Below are 13,292 nucleotides of genomic sequence, written 5' to 3'. Positions count from 1 at the left end.
AAATTAGCTGGGCATGGTGGCGTGTGCCTGTAATCCCAGCTACTCAGGAGGCTGAGGCAGGAGAATTGCCTGAACCCAGGAGGCGGAGGTTGTGGTGAGCCGAGATCGCGCCATTGCACTCCAGCCTGGACAACAAGAGCGAAACACTCCGTCTCAAAAAAAAAAAAAGCCCTTGGACCTTAAGGGATCATTAGCTGTAGTCTAGTAATACTCCCCATGGCCTTTGATGACAGTGGCTATGAAGTGAGGCTCCTCTGCCTTTGGAAAGGGTAGGTAAGAGTGGGAAGGACCGTGTCTTGTGGTTTGAGTGCCAGCTCAGTCAATGTACAATAGAACACTAAGTGGACTTCTGAGGTTTTTAACTCTAGCCCCTAACTCCTGTACAGCACCTATGGATCCATCAGGGGCCTGGGGAACTCGTCATCCAGAAGGGAAGAACACAAGCCTAGCTGGCTTTGCCACCTGCTGATTGTAGAGCCCCAGGACCTTAAGTGAACACAGGCAGTAACCAGTGAGTGGATACAGCAGGCTGTAGGTAAGATCCAATGCTGTGCTGGCTTCATATCTGACCAGCACAGCCATACTGGTGATGGCCACAGGGGTACTTTTGTCACCCCACCCCTAGCTTTAAGTGGCCCAGGACAAAGAAACTCTGTTTCAGAGAAAATAAGGGAAGAGAACAACGGTCTCTCATGGTAATCCAGAATTCTCCCCGATCTTGTCCAAGACCATCAAAGCAGTACCTCAATGAGTTTGTAAATAAAGTGTTACTGGGCTTAGAGTCCCCTCTATAGCAGATACAACTAATACCGTAACATTCAAGTCCTTTCAAATATTTAGAAAGCCTTCCCAAGAGGGACAAGTACAAACAAGCCCAGACAGTGAGGACTACAATAAATATCTAACTTTATCAATGCCCAGATACTAAAGAACATCTACTAGTATCAACACCATCCAGGAAAACATGACCTCATCAAATGAAATAGATAAGCCACCAGGAACCAATCCTCGAGACACAGAGATATGTGACCTTTCAAACAGAGAATTTAAAATATCTGTGTTAAGGAAACTCAACTAAATGCAAGATAAAAGAAGAAATTGAGAATTCCATTAGATGAACATAACAAAGAGACTGAAATAATTAAAAAGAATTAAGGGGAAATTCTGCAGCTGAAAAATGTAATTGGCATATGGATAAATGTATCAGCAGTCTTTTAATAGCAGAATTAATCAAGCAGAATAAAAAATTAATGAGCTTTAAAACAGGCCCTTTGAAAATACACTGTCAGAAAAGACAAAAGAAAAAAATAAAAAACAATGAAGCATATCTACAGAATTTAGAGACAGCTACAAAAGTATAAATCTAAGAGTTCGTGGCCTTAAAAAGAAAGAAGTGAAAGAGATAGGGGTAAGTTTATTCAAAGGGATAACAACACAGAACTTCCCAATTAGAGAAATATATCAATATCAAAGTATAAGAAGATAACACCAAACAGAATTAAACCCAGCAAAGACGTCAAGGCATTTAATAATCAATCACATCCCAAAGATCAAGAATAAAGAAAGGATCCTAAAAGCAGCAAGGGAAAAGCAACAAATAACATACAATGGAGCGCCGATACATCCGGCGGCAGACTGTTCAGTGGAAACCTTACAGGCTAGGGTACAGTGGCATGACATATTTAAAGTGCTGAAGGAAAACAACTTTTGAAATGTATATATATCCTGAAATGTATATATATCCTACAAACATGAAAAAGAAATACTTTCCTAGACAAACAAAAGTGGAATGATTTCATCAGCACCAGAACTCTCCTAAAAGAAAAGCTAAAGGGGGTACTTCAAACAGAAAAAAATGACATTAATCAGCAAAAATTAATCACTTGAAAGCAAAAAACTCACTGAAAACAGTAAGTACACATAAAAACACAGAATATTATAACACTGTAACTGTGGTGAGTAAACTACTCTTATCCTATGTAGAAAGATTAAACAATGAACCACTCAAAAATAATAACAACTTTTCAAGATGTTGACAGTAAAATAAGATATAAACACAAAGAGCAAAAAGTTAAAAAGCAGGGAGATGAAGTTAAAGGGGGGGATGATGTTAAAGTATAAAGTTTTCATTAGTTTTCTTTTTGTTTGTTTATGTAAACAGTATCAAGTTGTTATGAGGTTAAAATAATAGGCTATAAGATAGCTTTTGCAAGCCTCATGGTAACCACAAACCAAAAAACATATAATGGATACACAAAAAATAAAAACTAAAAAAAATAGGGGAAAAAAAACACCTTCAATAAAGGAAGACAGGAGGGAAAGGAAGAAGGAAAAGAAGACCACAAATTTGTCAAGTTGTTTTCAGCTTAATATAATGGGTCATAAGGTACTATTTACAAGTCTCCTGGTAACTTCAAACCAAAAACCATGCAATGGACACACAAGAAATTAAAACCAAGAAGCTAAATCACATCTCTAGAAAAAAAATTGTCTTTGCTAAAGGAAGATAGAAAGGAAAAGAAAAAAAAAAAAGAAGAGAAGAACACAAAACAACCAGAAAACAAAAAATAAAATGGCAGGAGTAAGTCCTTATTTATCAATAGTAGCTTTGAAAATAAATGGATTAATCTTCAATCAAAAGTCTGGATTTTAAAAAAGACTGAATAATCTGTTGCCTACAAGAAACACACTTTACCAATAAAGACACACACAGGCTATAAATAAAGGAATGGAAAAAGATATTCCTTGCAAATGGAAGCGAAAAAGAATAGGAATAGCTATACTTAACAACAGACAAAATGGATTTTGAGACAAAAAAACAAAATAATAGACAAAGAAAGTCACTGTATGATGATAAATGCTTCAATTCAGCAAGAAAATATAACATATATATATATCCCCAACAATGAAGTACCCAGATATATAAGGCAAATATTATTAGAGGTAAAGAGAGAGATAGGCCCCAATACAGTAATAGTTGGAGATTTCAACACCACACTTTCAGCATTGGACAGATCTTCCAAAAAATCAACAAAGAAACATAAGGCTTAATCTGCACTACAGACCAAATAGATCTAACAGATATTTACAGAAAATTTCATCCAAAATTACAGAATACACATTATTTTTCTAATCACATAGATCATTCTCAAATATAGACCATATGTTAGGTCACAAAACAAGTTGTAAAACATTCAAAACAACTAAAATAATATAAAGCATTGACTATGACAACGATGGAATAAAACTAGAAATTAGTAACAAGAAGAATTTACAAACACATGGAAATTAAGCAATATGCTCCTGAATGACCAGGGGTTCACTGAAGAAATTAAGAAGGAAACTGAAAATTTTCTTGAAACAAATGATAATGGACAAACAACATACTAAAACCTATGGGATATAGCAAAAGCAGTATTAATAGGGAAGTATCTAGCTATAAATGCCTATATCAAAAAAGAGGAAAAGCTTCAAATAATCTAATGATGCATCTTAAAGAATAGAAAAGGAAGAGCAAACCAAAATGAGTAGAAGAAAATATCAAAGATTAAAGCAGAAACAAATAAAATTGAAATGAAGAAAATAAGACTGATAAAACAAAAGCTGGTTTTCTGAAAGTTTAAACAAAATATAAAAACCTTTAGCCAGACAAACTAATAAAATGAAACAGTGAGAAGATATACAAAAATACAATCAGAAATGAAAAGAAGACATTTCATATGATACTGCAAAAATTCAAAGGACCATTAGTGGCTACTATGATCAACTACATGCCAATAAATGGGAACATCTAGAAGAAAGAAAAACTTCTTACACATATACAACCTATGAAGATTGAACTAGGAAGAAATGAAAAACCTGAACAGACCAATAACAAGTAATGTTATTGAAGGTGTAATAAAAATTATCCTGGTAAAGAAAAGCCTAGGATCTGATGGCTTCACAACTGAATTCTACCAAACAAATAAAGCAGAACTAATACCAATCCTACTCTAACTATTCTGAAAAACAGCAGAGGAGGAAGTACTACTTTCAAACTCATTCTACAAGGTTAATATTCCTAAAATCAAAACCAAAGACACAACAAAAAAAAATTTTTTTTTAACTACAGTCCAAAATCTCTAATCACTATTGGTGCAAAATGCCAGCAAACAAAATTCAACAATATATGAGAAAGATCATTCATCATAACCAAGTAGGATTTATCCCTGGGATGCAAGGATGGTTCAACACATGCAAATCAATCCATGTGATGCATCATATCAACAGAATGAAGGATAAAAATGACCTAATCATTTCAACTGACAGTAAAAAAAATTTGAAAAAATTAAACATCTCTTCATAATAAAACTCTCAAAAAACTGGGGATTGAAGGAACATAACTCCACCTAATAAAAGCCATATATGACACACCCACAGCTAGTATCATACTGAAGGGGGAAAATTTGAGAGGCTTTCTTCTAAGATTTGGAACACAATACGGATGCCCACTTTCACCACTGTTATTCAACATAGTACTGACTGTTCTAACTAGAGAAATCAGAGAAAAATATAAACAGCATCCAAACTGGAAAGGAGGAAGCCAAATTATCCTTGTTTGCAGATAACATGAGCTTATATTTGGAAAAACCTAGAGACTCCATAAAAATCTATTAGAACTGATAAATAAATTCAGAAAAATTGCAAGATACAAAATCAACATACAAAAATCAGTAGCATTTCTATAAGCCAAAAGTGAACAATATAAAAAATATATTAAAAGGTAATTCCACATATAATAGCCATACATAAAATTAAATACCTGGGAATTAACCAAAGAAGTGAAAGATCTCTATAACAAAAACTATAAAACACTAATTAAAGAAATTGAAGAGAACACCAAAAATACATTGGAAGAATCAATTCATAATTTGGAAGAATCAATATTGTTAAAATGTCCATATTACCCAAGGCAGTCTACAGATACAATGCAATCTCCCTTAAAATAACAATGATATTTGTCACAGAAACAGAAAAAAAGAAAAACAATATTAAAGTATATGTGGAACTACAGAAGACCCAGAATAGCCAAAGCTATCCAAAACAAAAAGAATGGAAGAAATGACATTAACTCACTTCAAATTATACTTAGGAGCTATAGTAACCAAAACAGTGTAATAGTGGCATGAAAACAGATACATAGTCCAATGGAACAGAACAGAGAACTCAGAAACAAATAGACACAGCTACAGTGACTTCATTTTTGACAAAGGTGCTCAGAACATATGCTGGGGAAAAGACAGACTCTTCAATAAATGGTTCTGGGAAAACTGGATGTCTATATGCAGAAGAATGAAACTAGACCCTATCTCTTGCCATATATAAAAAGCATATGGTATAAAGACTTAAAGCTAAGACCTCAAACTATGAAACTATCAGAAGAAAATACTGGGGAAAATCTCCAGGACACTGGTCTGGATCAAAATTTATTGTACAATAAATACCCTTGAAGCACAGGCAACTAAAGCAAAAATGAACAAATGGGATTACAAGTTAAACAGCTTCTGCACAGCAAAGGATACAGTCAACAAAGTGAAGAGAAAACCTACAGAATGGGAGACAATATTTGCAAACTACTCACCTGACAAAGAATTAATAACCCAAATATATAAGGAGCTGTAACAATCTCACAGAAAAAAAAAATCTAATAATCTAATCAAAAAATGGGCAAAATATTTGAATGGATATTTCTCAAAAGAAGACATAGAAATGGCAAACAGGCATATGCAAAGGTGCTCAAAATCATGGATCATCAGAGAAATTCAAATCAAAACTGCAGTGAGCTATCACCCTAGTTAAAATGGCTTATATCCAAAACCAGACAATAACAAACGCTTGTGAGGATGTGGAGAAAGCAGAATCCTTGTACACTGTTGGTGGGAATGTAAATTAGTACAACCACTATGGAGAAAAGTTTGGAGGTTCCTCAAAAAACTAAAAGTTGAGCAACCATATGATACAGCCATCCCACTGCTGGGTATAAACCTAAACAAAAGGACACTGGTATATCAAAAAGATATCTGCACTCCCATGTTGCAGCACTGTTTACAATAGATAAGGTTTGGAAGTAACCTGAGTGTCCATTAACACAGCGGTCCCAACTCCTGGATGCAACTGATACCAGTATATTTCCTGTTAGGAACCGACTGCACAACAGGAGGTGATCAGCGGGTGAACAAGCATTAAGGCCAGAGATCTGCCTCCTGTCAGATCAGTGGTGGCATTAGATTCTCATAGGAGCTGGAACCCTATTGTGAACTCTACATGTGAGGAATCTAGGCTGCACACTTCTTATAAGAATCTAACCAATGCCTGATAATATGAGGTAGAATCATTTAATCTGTAAACTATACCCCAACACCACCTCATCCGTAGAAAAACTGTCTTCCCCACAACCACTCCTGATGTCAAAAATGTTGGGGACTGCTGCATTAACAGATGAATGAATAAAGAAAATGTGGTATATATTTTTATGGTATTTTGTACATTAAAAAGAGTAAGATCCTGCCATTTGCCACAACATGGATAAAACTGGAGATCACTATGTTAAGTAAAATAAGCCAGGCACAGAAAGACAAACATCGCATGTTCTCACTTATTTGTGGAATCTAAAAATCAAAACGATTGAACTTATGATCATAGAGACTAAAAGGATGGTTACCACAGGCTGGGAAGGGTAATGTGGGGCTGGGAGAAGGGAGGGATGCTTAATATGAGAAAAAACAATATTTTTTGGAGGTTGGAGGGCAAGGGGTATGGTTAAGGGGCACAAAAACAATAGAAAGAATGAGTAAGACCTACTATTCGATAGCACAATAAGGTGACTATACTCAATAGTTACTTAATTGGACATTTTTAAATAACTTGAAATAAAGAGTAAAATTAGATTGCTTGTAGCACAAAGGATAAATGCTTGAGCAGATAGTTACCCCATTCTCCTTGAAGTGATTATTTTACATTGCATGCCTGTATCAAGATATGTAATGCAATCTGTAAGTATATACACCTATGTACTGACAAAAATTAAAAATTGATTTTTTTTTAATTAAAAACTTAAAAATATTAGAGATGATAGTTGCACAATACTGTAAATGTACTAAATGCCACTGAATTGTCTACTTATGATAGTTAAATATCTGTTATGCAGGTTTCACTTTGTTAGAAAGTTATTCCCTAGAATTGGAGTTATGTTTAAAAGCATTATATAAATGCCAACAGAAACATATTAAGTAAATTACAGAATGAACTATTACATATGGGCATGAAAATATGTTAGAAAACATATCTAAAATAATTTTCATAAAAGTAAAAAAAATACCACAATCTTATATTAAATACATGACAGTTTACAGAGACACACAAATTGTAATGTGAATAAAAAATCTCAGAGTATATTTTTTCTTAAAATTGTGCAATCAATATATCAAAACACATAATCTATCTGAAACCTGCACTTTCTCCAATAAAACTTACAGCTATACAAAATTCAGTGGTAAAAAACTTCAGAAAGAGTATGTCTTGAAAACCATGGTCTTTTTATTTAAGAAAAAAAATTTAAAAACACTATGACTCTAGGATGTAGACTCTAAATTTTGTGGATTACACTTGACCATAATTACTGCACCTTATGTATCCACTGGAGAGAGCACTAAGCTGTGTCTTTTATCTGAGAACAAATGGATCTTCCTGGTCCATATTAACAAAACTCCTGCATTAACAGTTAAGAGCAGGGTTTAGGAATGAAATATTTTCTTGTTCTAACTAGCAATATAATCTTGGGTATTTTAGAAAATTTCTTTGTGTATTAAATATTTTTATTCACATGTAATATGAGGATCAAAGTAATACCATACCGTTTTTGTAAAGCTAATATAAAATAATGACTATAAAGCTATTAGGACAGTGCCTAGGATATAAAAAATGCTCAATGTCAGCTATTGCATCTATGTGAGAGCTTCAGATGGATCAGATCACTGTATATCACACAACTTCCATTCACCTATCTTTATTTGTCACCCAACATACTACAGTAGGCCCTCCTTACCCCTGGTTTCCATATCCATGAACTCAACCAAGAGCCATTCAAAAATATTCAGAAAAACAATTACACAAAATCCAAGACACAAAATTTTAATTTGCCATGCACCAAGTATACTTTGAATGCATGTGAATAAAGTGAAATGTAGGCATTGTATTAGGAATTCTAACTAAAGATGATTTGAAGTATACAGGAGGAGGTGCATCAGTTACATAAAAATACTACACCAGTCTATATAAGGGACTTCACCACCTGCAGATGTTGGTATACAGGAAGGGTCTTGGAATTAATTCACATGGATACCAAAATAAAACTGTATTAGCTGCACAATTGTGTTGACTCAAAGGTTGAATCAGTTCATCACTCCTCATGAGTCTCAATTCTGAGTGCGTAGGAGAGTCACTTGGTAAACATTTTAAAAGAACAATTACCCAAGATTCACCCTACAACTACAACCCAGATAATGATTTAATTGTTTTAGAAAGTAGTCCAGACATCCATATTTCTAAAAGCTTTCCAGCTGTTAAAAAAAATTATTTAAACAGAGTCAGGCTCCACTCCCTCTTTGAAAATTCCTCACATTTTCATAGCAAAAACCATTTTTCTGTGGGTGCTATATAGGCAAACTCCATTTAGAGATGATAGATTAAAAATTTTAAAGGCAAGTTCCAATCTAGAGACAAAGAAGGATTTCTATTAAATTTAACTTTAAAGGGAAATTTTATTTAAAAGCAAATATTCTTTGCAAAGTAGAAGAAAGAAGTAGCAGAATAGACAGGAAGATGGAGGAAAGCAGAGTTCAGTAAACAAGAATACAATGATTATGGTTAGCCTTTATAATGCTCTTTTTTATGTGCTTCAGTTCCTAAGGCCTATATTACATATGATCTCATTTGATCTTTACAACAACTCAATGAATTATTATCATCTCCATTTTACATACAGGAAAAATGAGACACTGAGAGGTTAATGAACCAAGGTCATACATTTGAACAGTGACAGAGTTGGGATTTCAACCCAGAATTGGTTCCAAACCCATATGCTCTTAAATACTATCCTATACTACTGCCCTGTGCAATAAGAATCTTACCTGATGTAAAGTGTACACATTTACCCTTTAATTATTTCTTATTTCTAAAGTCATAACAATAATCTACTTTTTATTTTTTAAAAAAATATCAGCAATGATTATTTTTGAGTAGTGAGTAGGTAATTTTTCTTTTATTTCTCTGTATTTGTTAAATTACAATAATGAACATACACTCATTTTGAAATAAAACTAATATTTTTGAAGCAAGCATATCATAAATTCTTACAGTTCACAGTGCTAATAAGTACATATTCCTTAGAAAACATAGTAAAACTGAATAAAACATTTTCTGTACTAATATGTATTCTCCATAACAGGTGCTGCTTTCTTAATTATCTTTACCTTAGTAAAAATACACTAAAATTTGCTTAAAAGAAACTTACCTGTGCACTGTCCTCCATTGGTTGGATCTCCATAATAACCTGGCATACAATCTTGACACTGCTTTCCTGTGGTTAGATTTTTACACTGTTCGCACACATTATTATTGATGCAAGTGCTATGTCCATTACACTGGCAAGCTAAAGAAAACAGTAAAAGGTATTACAAATATCTAACATAAGATCAAGTATAATAGCTATCAAAACAAAGAATATATCTTAAAAAGTTGGATTGTAAAAATGTCCAAAGAGCACCTTCCAAGTTTTGTTTAAAAATTAATAACACATATAGCTCAAAGTTTTAATGCAAGATAATGTGTACAATAAATCATGTGTTGAAATTTTACCTTAACCTCTTTACAGTGTTGTGGTTAAAGATGAACTGGAACATAAAAGCTATCACTACTGATGGAATACTCTTTAGCATAATTCTTAAAAATTCATAAGAATGGTATGTCTGTTAAGTTATATAAACACAAGGTTAAATATTATAACTTTGATAAAGTGCTAAAACTCATCTTAATTGTATTAATACATAATAATAATCAATCAATATAGAAAATTATGTGGCAATAGATTTTTACTAAAGTAAACTAACAGTAAAAATTAATAAAAATAGTACTTTTGGGCCAGGCATGGTGGCTCATGTCTGTAATCCCAGCATTTTGGGAGGGCAAGGCAGGGGGACCACGTGAGGTCAGGAGTTCAAGACCAGCCTGGCCAACTTGGTGAAACCCTATCTCTACTAAAAATACAAAAAAATTAGCCAGACATGGTAGTGCATGCCTGTAATCTCAGCTACTTGGGTGGCTGAGGCAGGAGAATCTCTCAAACCTGGGAAACAGATGTTGCAGTGAGCCAAGATGGTGCCACTGCACTCCAGCCTGGGCAACAGTGCAAGACTCCATCTTGTGAAAAAAAAAAATACTACTTCTGAATTAATTTGCATAAATGTGCATCTTCCTTAGGTAAGAAAAACTTGAAGGTTTAGCTGAAAGTCTATTTAACTTTGAACTAAACAGAATGAAATATAAAATACGAGATTGTTTCTATATCTGTATAACTAAGACTTTCATGTTTTGATGTTAATACTACAGCAGAATAAAAAATTTCAGAGTAAAGTTCATATATGAAAGCTCAGTTCTTTGTGCTATTTGGGACATAATATTAACTTAGTTTGGTAACTGTTTGGTCAAAAATTATCATAATTGTCATCTTCATGATTATTTTACTTATTACAACTAAGATAGCAACTAGCATTTAATTGAGCTCTCTCACTCCATGAGAAAAGCCAATATTCTGCTGACGCCAAATAGTTTGCAGTTGGTATCTATTCTGATTGGTAAGTATACATAAGCATATATTTTTAACCATTGTAAACACCATGCCTTGGCCAAGTAGAGTACCACATGGTACACATGAATTTTATAATTTAATCTTCAAAACAATGCTATGTGGAAGCTGCTGTGTTTGGAACTGTTTCTAAGATGAGGAAATCTGCGTTAAGCAACTACACAAAGCCACACAGCTAATCAATGACAGAAACAAATACACATATATAACTTTGAATTTTAAATAAAACAGATATTAAATAGCATGTAAAACTGCCTCTTATATTCAGAATACTTGAAAGTAAGAGGAATTCCCAAGAGCCTAGCATAGGGGAAGAAACGGACACACAAAAGAATAAAACCAAATACTTTATAGAAATTCTTAGAGGTGCAACTATATTATAATATATTTTAGAAAGACAAAAATAAAAGAATTTAAAAATTTTCTCATAATGCAAAAAAACAAAAATAGAAAATACACAGTTATAAAAAAATGCTCATCATCCTCTTTATGAAATTGAAAAAAGCATAATATGTTTTTAAATTCCATGTTATATTATGAAACAACTCAGAGAAAATTTAATAACAAGGAAAAATATTCATGACAAATCAAGAGAAGCCATTGATACAGTGTATTATATTTAGAAATATTGCAATGTTGAACTCAAGATACCAGAGCAAAAGGGCAAAGTAGGTTTCTCCAACAATCATACTCCTGAAGAAGCATCAATCCGAATAATCACCCACACATCCAGTTACCTTCACAAGGGATAAAAAAAATCTGAATGCACAAGCAAGGAAGTAAAAAAAACAAATGCTGGTATGTATGTGGAGAAAAGGGACTTTATACACACACACACACACACACACACACACACACACACACACACACACATAATGAAATATTTTCAGCCATGAAACAAGCCATAAAAAATAAAATCCCATCATTTGGGACATGGATGAGTTCAGATGACATTTTGTTAAGTGAAATAAGCCAGGTACAGAAAAACAAATACCACATAATCTCAATCATATATGGTATCTTTAAAAAAAGATCTCATAGACATTAAGAGTATAATGATGATTACAGGAAACAGGAGAGGATAGGAGGAGGGGGAGTTATGGAGAGGTTGGTTAATGCATACAATGCTACAGATAGAAGGAATACCTACTATGCAAAAGAGTACAAGAACATAGTCGGGTGATTATAACTAACAATAATGCATTTCAAATAGAAGAGAGGATTCTGAATGTTCTCATAACAAAGACATTGTAAATGTTTAAGGTAATAGATATGCTAATTACCATGATTCAACCATTATACAACATATACATGCATTGAAACATCCCATTGAAACCCATAAAACGTACATATTTTACACATCAATTTAACAAAAGGATGACAATTTGTGATTAGATGTATAAATGTGCTTATGTAAAAGCTAATGATGGGTATCTTACTATAGTAAGATTTTTTAGACCAATTGTCTACAATGAATTCATATTATTTTTACAATAATGTTATTAGAACTTTAATTTTATAACATTATGCTTAAAAGTTTAAGGTATTGTTTCACAGAAAATTTACTCTGTGACACCACTAATTAATTTACTCAAATAAAAACAAAATTTATTGAGTGCCCACCTCATATAAAGAATTACCAGAAGATTTAAAGTTAAGAAGTGGGTTACTATAAGAACTTCATGAAATTTCTGGCCATTTGGAAGAATCATTAGAAAACTGAATGCTTTAACATCTGAATAAGGCAGCTAATTTTAGCACTCATACCTAACATCTCCCTCACAGATTAACACTAAAATAATAAGTAAATGTACCAGCAATGACAGGCATTTTGGTATGGTGACCTACATAAACAAAACCAGAAGATATTAATCTACAATACCTCTTAATGTTAAAAGAGGTTCCCTGGGAAAATTCCACTCAACCCTCCTTTCCTGAGTAAGAAAAATTCTGAAAACAAAGGTTAGTCACAGGGCAGTCAAGAAGCGTATCACTAGTATTCCTTCATCCATCTTGTGGAAAGTGTGAGTCAAGGAAGCACCTGACATGGTTTATATATAATGCAGAAAGCCAGTATACTTTAGACCTAACTGCACAAAAAATATCTGGAGAAAAAATGTCTGATAATTGTCACACTTTATAACTAGTACAGTAGCAATGGCAAAGGAGAAAGCATATTATAGAAAAGGGGACCCAAACATAATGGCTGTATCAAACACCAACAAAAAAAAATGATACATTAGTCAGCCTATGATTATGTTCTAGTCCCCACTACCAAAAGAGTGTTAGATGAATAGGTAATGTAAGCTTACACATAATAGTCTGTTGAGGTTACATTGTTGCTTGAAAGGTTCGAATATCATCTAATATCTCAGTAGCTATTGAATACGGA

General features: G+C 33.3%; 1 protein-coding gene across 4 annotated transcripts in view; it reads right to left on the bottom strand.

Moving 5' to 3' along the window:
* ATRNL1 (attractin like 1) overlaps positions 1-13,292 on the bottom strand; it is an 811,767-nt gene that overhangs the window by 587,704 nt on the left and 210,771 nt on the right. For 3 of the 4 annotated variants that reach the window (XM_039465348.2, XM_074382947.1, XM_074382948.1), the window contains one exon: positions 9,551-9,688. The exons of the other annotated variant lie outside the window; for it this stretch is intronic. In XM_039465348.2, coding sequence (XP_039321282.1) covers positions 9,551-9,688 — 138 coding nt within the window. The remainder of the gene's footprint in view (positions 1-9,550; positions 9,689-13,292) is intronic. 4 annotated transcript variants of the gene reach the window in all.

Source organism: Saimiri boliviensis, chromosome 12 (assembly GCF_048565385.1).
Source record: "Saimiri boliviensis isolate mSaiBol1 chromosome 12, mSaiBol1.pri, whole genome shotgun sequence".
NCBI lineage: Eukaryota > Metazoa > Chordata > Mammalia > Primates > Cebidae > Saimiri > Saimiri boliviensis.
Note: the sequence above shows the minus strand (reverse complement) of the source record. Positions and strands in the feature narration are given on the sequence as shown.